Source organism: Hippocampus comes, unplaced genomic scaffold, assembly GCF_001891065.2.
Source record: "Hippocampus comes isolate QL1 unplaced genomic scaffold, H_comes_QL1_v1.1 scaffold41, whole genome shotgun sequence".
NCBI lineage: Eukaryota > Metazoa > Chordata > Actinopteri > Syngnathiformes > Syngnathidae > Hippocampus > Hippocampus comes.
Genome location: NW_017805153.1, coordinates 2,022,024 through 2,036,506, shown reverse-complemented (window position 1 = coordinate 2,036,506; position 14,483 = coordinate 2,022,024). Strand labels below are relative to the sequence as shown.

At 42.1% G+C, this 14,483-nt stretch overlaps 2 protein-coding genes across 2 annotated transcripts; one reads left to right on the top strand and one right to left on the bottom strand.

Annotated features, from left to right (window-relative positions):
- The first annotated feature begins 1,510 nt into the window (after positions 1-1,510).
- Positions 1,511-5,510, top strand: atp5f1b (ATP synthase F1 subunit beta). Its single transcript, XM_019868531.1, has 10 exons — positions 1,511-1,651; positions 3,070-3,243; positions 3,340-3,514; positions 3,625-3,746; positions 3,819-4,003; positions 4,094-4,252; positions 4,321-4,443; positions 4,504-4,716; positions 4,811-5,012; positions 5,096-5,510. Exons 1-10 carry the CDS (start codon positions 1,549-1,551, stop codon positions 5,191-5,193), a joined length of 1,554 nt encoding a protein of 517 aa, XP_019724090.1. The 5' UTR covers positions 1,511-1,548; the 3' UTR covers positions 5,194-5,510.
- Positions 5,511-5,591: 81 nt separating this feature from the next.
- On the bottom strand, positions 5,592-14,236 carry LOC109515005 (retinol dehydrogenase 3-like). Its single transcript, XM_019868532.1, has 7 exons — positions 14,173-14,236; positions 13,809-13,873; positions 9,951-10,265; positions 6,665-6,923; positions 6,328-6,491; positions 6,027-6,250; positions 5,592-5,839 (listed from the first exon to the last, which is right to left on the bottom strand). The coding sequence occupies exons 1-6, from the start codon at positions 14,217-14,219 to the stop codon at positions 6,027-6,029; spliced, it is 1,074 nt and encodes a 357-aa protein (XP_019724091.1). The 5' UTR covers positions 14,220-14,236; the 3' UTR covers positions 5,592-5,839.
- Between the last annotated feature and the right edge of the window lie 247 nt (positions 14,237-14,483).

Genomic DNA, 14,483 nt, shown 5'->3' with positions numbered 1-14,483 from the left:
TATATATATATATAGATAGATAGATAGATAGATAGATAGATAGATAGATAGATAGATAGATAGAGAGAGAAAGAGAGATGCCCAATAGTTTTAAAATAAATTAATGCAACTGGTAGAATGTGTATGCAGATTGTGCGCTCATAATGGTTCTGCATCTTTGTGGTACATTGGCGCACTCTAGTGGAAAATAAACACGTCACTGTACTCGGCTATATCTCATCACCCACCAGCCATGCTGTCATCATCGCAATCGTCTTTGTAACATGTAACTTTTATACGATTTTGATGGACGTCCCAAGGCATGGGGAGCTTGTGGGGGGCCACAAAATTATGACTTTCAAGATGCCATGATTATACCTGACTCTATCCATATCAAACATAACTGACTGAAAGAGTTGAAAGTCACAATTTTCCGTACGATTTTGTGTCTTCCTTTTTTTAAATGTTAAACCATTTTAATCACAAACTTTTTTAGAGATCGAGCAAAGAGGAAAACGTCAGACTCAGATATGACATCATCAAACTGATTGCTTTGACCATTGATGGACCTAAGGTAAGATTTTTTTTTTTTATTATTCAAATGAAATATATTTTTATATTTAGCTAGAAAGAATTTCCATCCATCCATTTCTGTACCACTTAACTGCACTAGGATCGGGGGTTTGCTGGAGCCTATACCAGCTATCTTCAGGTAGTATAGGCGAGGTACACCCTTGATCTGGTCGCCAGCCTATGACAGGGCACAGATAGACAAACAACCATTCACACTCACAAACACACTTAACGACAATTTAGAGTGCAGTCAGCCTACCAAATGTATTTTTGGAATGTGGGAAAAAACTTGAGTACCCAGAGAAAATCCATGCAGGAACGAGGAAAATGCTATGCGAACTCCACAGAGGAAGGGTGATGCCCAGACTCGAATCCACAAGCTCAGAACCGTGATTTGGACGTGCTTAACAATCATCCACCGTGTCCTGTAAAGGGTTTGATCAATTCGGTATTTTTTTTAAATGTGTTGGCAGGCGACCAGTTCAGGGTGCATCCTGCCTCTTGTGCTGACAGCTGGGATTGGCTCCAGCAAACATGCGACCCTAGTGAGGTTAAGTGGTATGGATGGATGGATGGATGCCCCTTCAATCTTGCCCAAAAACAGGATCATCGACGACCATGACCGGTGGGGTGGAAGGGAGGTGCTGTGGTGGATATCCCGTTGGCCCCATTCTTTGCACGCTACTGGTGTAAATATAGTGTATGTAGTGACTCGTAGTGTATCGTTGTGGCACAGAAAGTAATGCACAGTAATTACCTTATTTAAATGAGTTGTAGGTCACTTAGCAGAAACAATATGCATGACGGGAAGTTTTATGGAGGGCAGAATGTCAGTAGCATGGGTTTTACAATTGCGCATGCGCCTGAGTGATCGCAAGTCGTCGTGCGCACGCGCAAGAAACGCTGAACGTGTCACGCAAGCGCAGTTTGCTTTAGTGCATACTCAATAAAGCCCAGAGTTCTTCCTTGCTCGTTCCACCTTCAGCCATTTTGATCATGTTAGGAGCTGTTGGACGCTGCTGCACCGGGGCACTGCAGGCTATAAAGCCTGGGGTACACCCCCTGAAGGCCCTCGTTGGATCACCTGCCGTCCTTTCGCGTAAGTCCCTCCAAGCTTGGTGGTGTTGGGCGAAATCGCATGCTCAGAAGATGCAATAAAGTGGCTTTCAAAGGGACGACTCAAGCTAGGCTAACCTTAGCTGTTAGCCACACGCTGGCTGCCCTTCCGAGCGGCTTGACAGGCCTTGTGATTCATTTGTACAGTAAGAGATGAGGTACGGCTCTCAAAAGTACACATAACCCAGAAGCGAATGCACATTTTTGTTCTTGGCAAATCGCATGTGTTGGACGATGTTTTGACACAGGTTTGGCTGTGCTCGCATAAATGACCTTTCTCTAATGACATGAGGTGGCTGCTAGACTAGCGTTATAGGCTGGGCGTATTTGCTTTGTTTCTCGCCCGGAGTGCAACTTCTAAACGTTTCTCAATATGATACATCGAGTGATGAAAACTTATTTTGTTACGTGATTGAGTAGAATGAAAACTAACGGGCAGCTCTCTCACCATGTTGCCGAAATGATAGCTACGTTAGCGTCGGCTGGATTTCATTCATCTGACAGCTTCAGCTTAAGTCAATCACCTGCGTAGCTTTGTTGCATAATGCGTTTTAATGTTGATCGAGTGTTAATTTGAGCCTTTATAAAGGTTATTAGGCGGCACGGTGATCGACTGGTTAGCACGCCCGCCTCACGGTGCAGAGGTCTGTGATTCGATTCCGGGCTCTGGGCCTCCTTTGTGGAGTTTGCATGATCTCCCCGTGCTTGCGTGGGGTTTCTCCGCTGTCCTGCCACATTCTCAAAACCTGCACAGTAGGCTAATGGAACGCTTTCAATCACAGATGTCAAACCTAAGGCCTGGGCCGCCAGATCCGGCCTGCCACATCGTTTTATATGGCCCGCTAAAGCAAATCGTGTATCAACTTGTATGATCCTTGCAAGAATCTTGTCATGTGTAATTAATACCGTTGACATTTTACAATAATTATGTTACCCAGTTGACACTCACTTTGACAACCTCTTATAGCTGATTGGACTGATTTCAAAACTAGTAATCCATCAATTTGTTGTGTACAAGTAATAATATAATGAGATGATTTAACATTTATTTGGTTTCACTGTCATAACGAAAGACGTAACTCCTTGGTGGCCCGGGACAAAAATATGTTTGACACCTCTGCTCTAAATTGTCCCCAAGTGTGATTGTGAGTGAAAATAGTTGTTTGTCTCTGTGTGTTCTGCGATAGCTGGCAACTGGTTGAGGGTGTACCCCGGAGGATAAGCAGCACGGATGATGGAGGGATAGATAGAGGGTATTTGGATCACAGGACAGCAAATTAATTTTTACATTGGCCCCTAGCTTCCAGATGTGCCGCATTCTTGGTTTATCTGTCCACAGCATGCCAATGTGAATACAAGGTCATGGCTGTAAATTGATCGGTGTGGGTGTTTCTCTCACAGGCAGAAACTATGTCGCGCCTGTGGCTGCCGCCAGTGTTGCCACTGGACGCATTGTGGCCGTCATCGGTGCTGTGGTGGATGTCCAGTTTGATGAGGGCCTTCCACCCATCCTCAATGCCCTGGAGGTTGCTGGACGAGAATCCAGGCTAGTTCTGGAGGTGGCACAGCATCTTGGTGAGTGGTCGGACTTATAACTGTCTTGTTTCTTAAAAAGACATGGCAAGTCCGCTCTTTGGGGTTGGGATTAAACTTGAACCTTGTTTTGTGTAGGTGAGAACACTGTGCGCACCATTGCTATGGATGGTACTGAAGGTTTGGTCCGTGGACAGAAGGTTCTGGACACTGGGGCCCCCATTAGAATCCCAGTCGGCCCTGAAACCCTGGGCAGGATTATGAATGTCATTGGCGAGCCCATTGATGAGAGGGGCCCCATCTCCACAAAGCAGTAAGTTCATTTCGGAGATGACTTTAAATATCACAACTTATCATGCATGTGATACAAAGTTTGCTTCCCCAAATGGATTTGCTAACAAGCTATTTTGATTCTATTTGCAGGACTGCACCCATCCATGCTGAAGCACCTGAATTCACTGACATGAGTGTGGAGCAGGAGATTCTTGTTACTGGCATTAAAGTGGTCGACTTGTTGGCCCCCTATGCCAAGGGAGGAAAGATTGGTATGTGCATGATAAATAGATTTTAATTTGCTGAACGAAATTAGATTGTAAACCTTGATCACTTTTTTTCAGGGTTGTTTGGCGGAGCTGGTGTAGGCAAGACTGTGCTGATCATGGAGCTAATCAACAATGTGGCCAAGGCCCATGGTGGTTACTCTGTGTTTGCCGGTGTGGGTGAGCGCACCCGTGAGGGAAACGACTTGTACCATGAAATGATTGAGTCCGGTGTCATCAACCTGAAGGACACCACCTCCAAGGTGAGCCGATGTGACAGTCCTCACCTTGATAGTTTTTTTTTTTCTCTTTTTTAAGTTTCATGATCTTCCATTCACATCGTCCCCTCCTAGGTGGCGCTGGTGTACGGACAGATGAACGAGCCCCCTGGCGCTCGTGCCAGAGTGGCTCTCACCGGGCTGACTGTGGCCGAGTACTTCCGTGACCAAGAGGGTCAGGACGTGCTGCTCTTCATTGACAACATTTTCCGCTTCACACAAGCTGGCTCTGAGGTCAGTACTTTCTTCACAGCTGTGATATGTATCGAAGTTGGATTTGGTTTAACTTTTTGACTTGTCAGGTGTCTGCCCTGCTGGGTCGTATCCCTTCTGCTGTGGGTTACCAGCCTACTCTGGCCACAGACATGGGTACTATGCAGGAGAGGATCACCACCACCAAGAAAGGGTCTATCACGTCAGTTCAGGTATGTTCAACGTTCACGTTTTATTTTATGAATTATAAAAATAATTCCTCTCCTTTTCAGGCCATTTATGTGCCTGCCGATGATTTGACTGATCCTGCCCCTGCCACCACCTTTGCTCACTTGGATGCCACCACTGTGTTGTCTCGTGCCATCGCTGAGCTGGGCATCTACCCTGCTGTGGACCCCCTGGACTCGACCTCCCGAATCATGGATCCCAACATTGTCGGAGCTGAGCACTACGATGTTGCCCGCGGTGTGCAGAAAATCCTTCAGGTCCGACGTTTTAATATGAACCCAGCCAAATTGATTGTTGGTTTAATTTACCCCTAATCTAAACTCCAGCAATTAATTTATTTTTGTATTGAAGGACTACAAATCCCTTCAAGATATCATCGCCATCCTGGGTATGGATGAGTTGTCTGAGGAGGACAAGTTAACAGTGGCCCGTGCGCGCAAGATCCAGCGGTTCCTGTCGCAGCCCTTCCAAGTGGCTGAAGTTTTCACGGGCCACATGGGCAAGCTGGTACCCCTAAAGGAGACCATCAAGGGCTTTAAGAGCATTCTTGCAGGTGAGTGTGAAAGCTTATGTATGCCCCTTTCCTGAATGGACTTCTCAAAATTCTAATTGTTTTTATTTCTTGGTCTTCCTTAGGCGAGTACGACCCCCTGCCCGAGCAGGCCTTCTACATGGTTGGCCCCATCGAGGAAGTGGTCCAGAAGGCTGAGAAACTGGCTGAGGAGCACTCCTAAAGGCTTGAACAATTGTACTATTGTGGAACGAAGATGAAAACAAAGAAATAGGCAGGGGTCCAGCTGTTAGGAGCACTTGGTTTGTAATGTCCAAATACAGATGTATCTGTCTTGTCATCATGAAGAGTTATATTTAATGTCTCAATTTGCAAAAAAAAACCGATGGAATTAAAAAAAACTGTCTTTACACAATTCGTCAGCTGTATTTCCTATTAGCGAGTCTTGTACCTATGCTTACCACCAGATGTCGCTCATGAGCCATGTCAAGCAGCCATCATTGTGAACGGCTGTGGCATAAATAAAATGACAAACTAATAGCATGTGTCTTTTCTTTTGTGTAGTGCAGCTGCAGTCTTAACAAAACAACATTGCAATCCAATGAGGTTATCCACAAATGGAGTTAAGTTGGACAAGTATTTATTTTATCTGGAAGAGGGTACTTTGCAGGATATTAAGAGGGTAAATCTTTCCCAAAAAGAGCCCTTGCATCCTTGTTTTTGTAAAATGTACAAGGAAATGTAATCATGCTGCATGGAATGCTTTTTATTGACCTACTGAGTCGTACGTACCCCCAACCTTTAACGCAGGCTTATCACTAAGGGGATGTACATTGGCCTGAACATATGCTTCCTTCAGATAAGGCCTTCAATATGGCATAGTGTAACCATGGGAGAGACAGTTGGGGAGAGGGAGGAAGGAAGAGAGGGGGAGAGAGAGAGGGACAACTAGTTTTATAATTTCAGTAGGGAAAAAGAAAAAAAGGTACACATTTCTTGCAATTACATTTTGGACACAGACTGCTATTATCAAATTGTGTTTAAAATGTTAACACTTTATTGCATTGACTTGGCAATCGGAATGGCTTCTCTGCTCAGAATGTAGCCGGAGACGCAGGTTGGCATGTAGGAGAGCGGCAGCCAGAACAATTTTGCATCCCATCCTGGCGAGTAGCGGGTGCGTGGCCGAACGGCCGAGACCGCATGCTCCATACAGTTAACCACCTTCATCAGGTCTGCGTCTGATAGCTTTGCAACTTTGTCTGTTAAGAGTGCTAATGCTGTAAAGGGTGGAAGAAGACAGGTGAAACAACTTTTCAAACTGGAAAAAGCACTTGAATAAATAAGCCAATCTTACATTTCTGAAGGTACTCCTGTCCATAGTCGTCTCTGACCTCCTGCGGCATCTTGTCCCACACCGACTTCACGTTCTTACTCAGGATTGCAGCATCAGTCACGTTTGTTTTGAAGAAGCCCGGTTCAATGCAGAGGACCTTGACACCAAAGGGTGCCATATTTAGCCTAAGGGACAAAAGCCAGTCTCATCAGTGCTAGTTTGCAAACTCTCAGAAATGTTGTCCTATGCCCGCAGTATAATAATAATAATAATAATACATTTTATTTATAAGCGCCTTTCAAGACACCCAAGGACACTTTACAATAACAAAAACAATAAAACACAATACGGGTATCACCTGAGGCTGTCGTTGAAAGCTTCCACGCCATACTTGGACACCGTGTACGGGCCCCCGGTGGGACTAATTCTCCCAAACACACTGGCCACGTTGACCACCCTGCCCCTCGCCTTCTTGATGAGCGGCAGGACGCTGAGAGTCACCGCGATCACCCCGTTTAGGTTCACGTCCAGCATGGACTTGTAGTCATCAATGGTCAGCCAGTCACATGGGGCCGAGGGCACAGACACACCTGCATTGTTCACTATGGCCCACAGGCCTGAGAGGGCACATGAGGAAGTCAGTGTAGATTCAGTGCATAGCAGCCTTTAGAAAAAGAATAATGATTCATTTTGACCTGAAGCTGGCCCTGCATTATTAGGCCTCAATGAGGACGAGAGCTATTGAAAATGGATGGCTGTGGAGAAGTGTGGCATCCGTTTCTACAACATGGTGGGGAGGAGGTAAAACCAGGGGTGTAGTGGGCGTGGTACGCGGGGGTACGCCGTCCACCCACTTCTCCCGACGCCACATTCAATTTTTATTGAAATGTTTGTTGATCATTGTTCTAATGCGAGTTATGCTTAATAACGTTTGCCTGTGATTATTTTGGAGTAGTAAAACATTAAATTTAACGTTAGTTCAACTGGTGATGTAGCCTATGATTGATGTTCTGTATGTATATATAGAACATCCCAGAATCGCGTACACCCACTTAAAATATCCCCACTACACCACTGGGTAAAACCCCATCCATCCATCCATCCATCCAACATTTTCAACAGTACTTTTCTCAACTTAACTCAACTCAACTGTATTTATAGATTTTCCTTTTCAAGGTCACGGGGAGCTGCAATCTATGCCATTTGAATTTTGGACAAAAAGCAGATGATGTCCTAAACTGGTCGCCAGTCAGTCCTGGGGCGTATACAGACAGACAGACCTCACTTCAGACTCACATTCATGCCATCACTGGATGGGAACCGAACCCGTTCAGCCTAAAAGGAAGCCAGTCATGAGCCAAGCATGACACCATCAGTGATTGGGACAACTTGACAAGTTTTCAAATGAATACAATTAAAGCAATGCACCTTCCAGATATCTGTTTTCTGTACTGCATGACGGATATTTTTACTTATCTTCGATAGTGGCGATCGGTAAAACAAATGATTTATCAACCTCTCCGCAGTTGCATGTACTGTGTATCATAGATCAAGGATTTTGAAAAATTTTGGGTCCAGGACCCCTTAAATGGGAGACATTTTGCCAAGGACCTTCCTCAAAATCCAAATGATAAATAAAACTACCATCACAACCTCTTAATGCCATAGGAATGAAAAAGTTTCTTATTTTCCAGAAAAAAAAGTTGTAAGGTAAAGTTGTATTTTCTTCAAGTAAAAAAAAAAAATAGTCTTTACAAGGACAAATATGAATTATGTTGGGATGAGAAGTTGTAATCATAAGAATAAAAAAAGTGATATTTTGCCCATGATGATCACAGCACTGTACGAGAGTATTTGATAAAAATCAGGGAAGGAAGTCATATTTCCTCTTAAAAAATACATGTTTTCTTTCATAACATTTCACCTTTTATTCTGGAAAAGATACGACTATTCTCTCAAAAAATAAGGCTGCGACTACAAAAAAATGTCTTTTGGTTCTCAGTTTAAAAAAAAAAAAATTTAACGTTAGTTCAACTGGTGATGTAGCCTATGATTGATGTTCTGTATGTATATATAGAACATCCCAGAATCGCGTACACCCACTTAAAATATCCCCACTACACCACTGGGTAAAACCCCATCCATCCATCCATCCATCCAACATTTTCAACAGTACTTTTCTCAACTTAACTCAACTCAACTGTATTTATAGATTTTCCTTTTCAAGGTCACGGGGAGCTGCAATCTATGCCATTTGAATTTTGGACAAAAAGCAGATGATGTCCTAAACTGGTCGCCAGTCAGTCCTGGGGCGTATACAGACAGACAGACCTCACTTCAGACTCACATTCATGCCATCACTGGATGGGAACCGAACCCGTTCAGCCTAAAAGGAAGCCAGTCATGAGCCAAGCATGACACCATCAGTGATTGGGACAACTTGACAAGTTTTCAAATGAATACAATTAAAGCAATGCACCTTCCAGATATCTGTTTTCTGTACTGCATGACGGATATTTTTACTTATCTTCGATAGTGGCGATCGGTAAAACAAATGATTTATCAACCTCTCCGCAGTTGCATGTACTGTGTATCATAGATCAAGGATTTTGAAAAATTTTGGGTCCAGGACCCCTTAAATGGGAGACATTTTGCCAAGGACCTTCCTCAAAATCCAAATGATAAATAAAACTACCATCACAACCTCTTAATGCCATAGGAATGAAAAAGTTTCTTATTTTCCAGAAAAAAAAGTTGTAAGGTAAAGTTGTATTTTCTTCAAGTAAAAAAAAAAAATAGTCTTTACAAGGACAAATATGAATTATGTTGGGATGAGAAGTTGTAATCATAAGAATAAAAAAAGTGATATTTTGCCCATGATGATCACAGCACTGTACGAGAGTATTTGATAAAAATCAGGGAAGGAAGTCATATTTCCTCTTAAAAAATACATGTTTTCTTTCATAACATTTCACCTTTTATTCTGGAAAAGATACGACTATTCTCTCAAAAAATAAGGCTGCGACTACAAAAAAATGTCTTTTGGTTCTCAGTTTAAAAAAAAAAAATGGGACTTTATTTCTCCACTAAATGCCTTCAGTTTAAAAAAAAGACAGAAAAAACTATTCATGCAAAACTCTCAGGTGTGATATGTCACAATATGAGTTTTAAATTGTCCAAATTAAAGCTCAACTAGGGAGAAGGAATGGGTTTATGTGTGTGTGTGTGTGTGTGTGTGTGCGTGTGTGTGTGTGTGTGTGTGTGTGTGTGTGTTTGTGTGTGTGTGTGTGTGTGTGTGTGTGTGTGTGTGTGTGTGTGTGTTTTATTGACCCCTGTTGCCATCTGTATTTATGCACTTTTTTTAATGATACGACAATAATTTCTTAATTGTTTTGCAGACCTCCAAGTTACCACTCGCGGACCCCAGTTTGGAACCCCTGTCACAGAACAGATATGACAGGTGTAACAAGTCTATTTTGAGATAGTAAGGAGGAGAAACTACAGATGTTTTCCAATAAAGGGAGTAAAATAATAAGTCATCCAAAAAATACCTGTAAATACTTAGGTGAAATACAGATGCCTGACAAATTACAGAAACAAAGTATTTGTACTTGGTTATTTTCCAACGGTTGCTGCACACTCACCACGCTGCCCCACTTTGTCCTTGATCATCGCTGCAACTTTGGTGACACTTTCATTCGATCGAACGTCCAGATGTGTTGTGGTCAAGTTTCCGGAGCACGACTTCCTCAGCTCTTCCTCGCCCTTCTCCGTGTAGCAGGAGGCGATGACTCGGAAGCCCAGTTTGTCCAGGTGACGGGCCAGGAGGTTTCCAAAGCCTGTGTCGCAGCCGGTGATGTACACATACTTGTCGCCCTTGTCAGAGACCCTGGGCAGCTCCCTGAGCCAGCGGTACACGTAGTAGAACACGACGAGTGCCAGGACGTACAGATACATGTCTGCAGAGAGCAGACATCCAGCTGTTTACTAGAGAGCAGCGTGTTATGCAACAAGTACCGCAATTTTGAACAGTTAGTATGCCTTCAATTGTTTCAGGTCATTAGGTGCATTCTCATTTATCCTGAAGTTTTACCCAGAATCTAAATGCGATCCCCTTGTGCATGGGCAGTGTGAGGCAACATGAAATTGTGCAATCAATTCGGTGCAGGATTTGAATTACTGCGGTCAGGCCAGCCTCAACTCGCAAAATTGAAGTCAAACCAGCCGCAGTTGACAAAATAAAGTCAATGTTAGCGCTACATCAATGATTAAAATTTCACGTGATTAAAAAAAAAAAAAAAAAAAAATCACACGTTAAAAAAAAAGGATTGTAGTTATCCCGGAACTAGACCAGGTCAAGGGAACACGAGGCCACCCCAGGTATCCCAACCATAGTACTGTACTTCCAATAAGATCTGATGTTGTTTGATCTCCAAGCTTTTGAAAAAATAGTGAATCATGAAAAAGACAACATTCATTGTATTTAAGGGGTAAATTCAGGGTTAGCTTTTGTATAAAACCCACTTGTGTTAAGAATAAGAATGAGTTATACGTTCACATGCAAAATCAGATTTTAATCAGGAATTTTGTATTCGTGCAATACGTCACAGGAAAAAAAGATTATGGTTGAATGCCAATTTTAACCGTTATTTACTGTAGTGAAATTATGACAACCAATAATTTCCATGGAACTGTATTTTCAAATAAAACAACAGATCTATACACAAGTATGTCCCCCAGGACTAGACTGGTTGTAAGATAAATAAGGTTCAATGGTTGAAATTGCCGATTTCAGCAGTTTTTTTTTTTTTGGGGGTTTATTTTTTATGCAAAACCAAATCTGAATGAAAGGTCAAAAGTGCTGATTTTAGAGGCCTTTTATTTTTAAATGCAACATCAGATCCTAATGAAAGTATTATGGTTGGTTACCTGGGGTGGCCTAGTGTTCCCTAGACCTGGTCTGGTTGCGGGATAACTAAAGTTAACTTTGTAATAATTAAAAAAAAAAAATGTAATCAGCTTAAAGGGTCAAAATGTCAGATTTCAGAGGCCTTTTATTTTTAAATGCAACATTAGATCATAATGAAAGTACTGTGGTTGGATACCTGGGCTGGCCGAGTGTTCCCTATACTGTACTTGGTCAGGTTACGGGATAACTAAAATTAATTTTTTTCATGATTTTTTTTTTTAACTCAAGTGACATTTTAGTCATTGATGTTGAGTTAACGTTGACTTCATTTTTTTAGAGTGCTTCTTGGTGCTATGCTGAGACAGTTTTCACTCTTCCTGAGTGAACTCGTCGTTGCCTGAGAGCTAAAAAATTATTTTATTGCATTATTTTAAATCCAACCCACTGACGTGCGTGCATCAGTTGCACAATTTTTGTTTTTAAGGTGGCCAACATCGCTCGCTGGCAGCAGATTACCATAATGCAAAGTATTAACAATCGCTGTGGCGGCTTGCTTGACTTCAACTTTGCGAGCGGAGGCTGGCCAGACCGCAGTAACGTGGCAGAATCAGTGACATGAATTCAGGGGTGGCGGGTGAGGCTGTGCCTCCCCTGTCATCATGAGAGGAAAAAGAAATGAAATAATAAAATAACATGAGTATTGTATTAATATTTGTCCTCTGGATTATGATTTTGGTGTGGTTCTTAATGTATTTTGACCATTTTCAAAGTAAAAATCATAGAAAAGTCTGTATGTCCTGCTTAAATAAACGGAGTCTCCTTCAGAGATGAGAGGTGAGGTATGAACAGCCGATATGACATAAATCCACAGGGGAAGTGCTTGCCTTGGGGCAGCCAGTACCTCTGCCTCAAGGAAGGCGGCGATAGTGAGCTGCCTGACAACCTGCCACCAGCCAGGTCATGTGAACTCTAACCCATGTGCAAAAGTAAACAAGAAGTGTGCTGTGCGACATTACAAGCTGTCATTTCTCGCCCTGAAAATGAATGATTTAATTTCCAAACTAAGACATTTTTCAAAGATGGACTTTCAAACAAAGCAGGAAATGATAAATACTGGGAGACCGACGCCAGAACTACCAGGTTTGCTTCAAACAACAGGAATCGGGAAAAGACGGTAAACTACTTGTTCTGTTCAAACGCAATGGTATACACGTAAAGAATGGCTTTGTGGCTTGAATGCCAATTTTAACTGTTATTCACTGTAGTCAAATTATGACAACCCATAATTTCCATGGAACTGTATTTTCAAATACAACAACAGATTGTAGTCCCCCAGGACGAGTATGTCCCCCAGGACTAGACTGGTTGTAAGATAAATAAGGTTCAATGGTTGAAATTGCTGATTTCAGCAGGTTTTTTTTTTGTTTATTTTTTATGCAAAAACAAATCTGAATGAAAGGACAAATGTGCTGATTTTAGCGACCTTTTATTTTGAAATGCAACATGAGATCTTAATGAAAGTATTGTGTTTGGTGATCCCTAGACCTGGTCCGGTTGCGGGTATACCTAAAATTCAATTTTTTAATGACTTTTTTGAAATGTTATTTTAATGAGGTTAAAGAGTCGAAATGTCAGATTCCAGAGGACTTTTATTTTGGAATGCAACATTAGATCTTAATGAAAGTACTGTGGTTGGATACCTGGGCTGGCCGAGTGTCTGCGGTGAAATCGTTCATCTTGTATTTGTTGACGAAATTGTCAATCAATTTAGTTATAGTATCGAGGCATGACTTCTATTTTTGTTTTCGTTTAAAAAAAAAAGTGTGACGAAAAGAATGACGAACATTTTTATTCAAGGAAATTAACACTGGATCAAATGTTTTTTTTTAACTTAGAGATCTCCCCCTAAACCAGCAAACGTGGGCTTATATTAAATATTTAGCTTTTGTTGCTACCATGTTGTTGACCAGTGTGAAATCAATTGAAACAATTTAAGCTTTGAAAAGCAACATTCAAAAATTAAATGTTGACCTTATTTGAGACATGTTTTACTGCAGCTCATAATTGTAATAAGGCTAATCTTTTTCGGCTTCATATTTTTCGACCCCACTCTGGGCAAGGATTGCCTCACCAGTCGCGAATCTCACTGCACGTCACTGGGCAGAATGTACTTTACCCCCCGAGCGCACACATTATCTTGCTTGAACAGCATCTAACTTGACTTCACATGGGGAATTCATTCTGACTTTGCCACTCAGATTGTTCGCCATTGCATGAATTTAGATTTGACGTTCGAGAAACTAAATAGATTGCCGTGGGCTTTCATCACATTTCCATTCAGTCATGAGTAACAAAACAACTTTCCATGTAGGCCTACGATTACATCTGAAATTAGGATACGATTTGCAAATTTATTTCATAAAAACAGCATTCAACTAGTATTATAAATGTTTAAATTAACACGTGGTGTCAAAACTGGAGTAGGTGCCCACTGTACAAATTGTGTACATGTGCAGTTTTTTTTTCATCATGTTGCAAAGAATCCTTTCTTAGCAAGTGAACAAGAAGCAGAAAGACAAGCACAATATCTTACCGGTTAGCAGGAGGTGGCCCAGAAAGAACACTGTGAAGCGCTTGAGCCTGGAGATGTCCTCTGGCCTATTAATGTATAATCTCTGTTTATAACTTTTGAAACACCCCTTTCATTCTTTTTTTTCTCAACACCCTTGCAGAATGGCGCCCCTAGCTGTCAAAATAGCTACACTGCAAGGGAGAGACATGATCTTCAACTCCCTAAGTTTACATGATTCTTATTTCATGGATGGAAGACATGGCAAACACTTTGGTTTAAAAGTAATAATCACATATAGCTGTGGCCACAAACCATCGTCAAGCAACAACAGTTTCCTAAACCTGCTGCCTTGTAAACAACGGTAAATGGAGTGGTTTTTTTCTACATCACATGATGCTTGTGGAGGCGCTCAGTCGTACAGGAAAGTTCCATCGTAGAAAGGGTTCTGTCAGTCGTCATCTGTACCTGTGGGTAAAAAACAAAAAAAAAAAACAAAAAAACAAAAACAAAAAGCAAAAAAGGACGTTTCGCTTCTCTCACAGAAGCTTCGTCAGCGGTAGACAACCCTGAAGTCTCCGTGAAGACTCCGGGAAGTTGCTCTGCGCTAAAAAGCTGAGCGTGGCCTGTTTGAGGACTGGGTGGGGATGGTTAGTCACGCCCCTATTGGTTTATTAGAGGCCCATTGGTTTCTAAATT

Coding starts and splice junctions, on each gene's coding strand:
- LOC109515005 (XM_019868532.1), bottom strand. CDS start 14,219: ATGGAACTTTCCTGTACGACTGAGCGCCTCCACAAGCATCATGTGAT. Junction 6,492..6,664: donor GCTTTCAACGACAGCCTCAG/GTGATACCCGTA, acceptor TTTGTCCCTTAG/GCTAAATATGGCACCCTTTG. Junction 6,251..6,327: donor ACAGGAGTACCTTCAGAAAT/GTAAGATTGGCT, acceptor CACCCTTTACAG/CATTAGCACTCTTAACAGAC.
- atp5f1b (XM_019868531.1), top strand. CDS start 1,549: ATGTTAGGAGCTGTTGGACGCTGCTGCACCGGGGCACTGCAGGCTATA. Junction 3,244..3,339: donor GGAGGTGGCACAGCATCTTG/GTGAGTGGTCGG, acceptor TGTTTTGTGTAG/GTGAGAACACTGTGCGCACC. Junction 5,013..5,095: donor CTTTAAGAGCATTCTTGCAG/GTGAGTGTGAAA, acceptor GGTCTTCCTTAG/GCGAGTACGACCCCCTGCCC.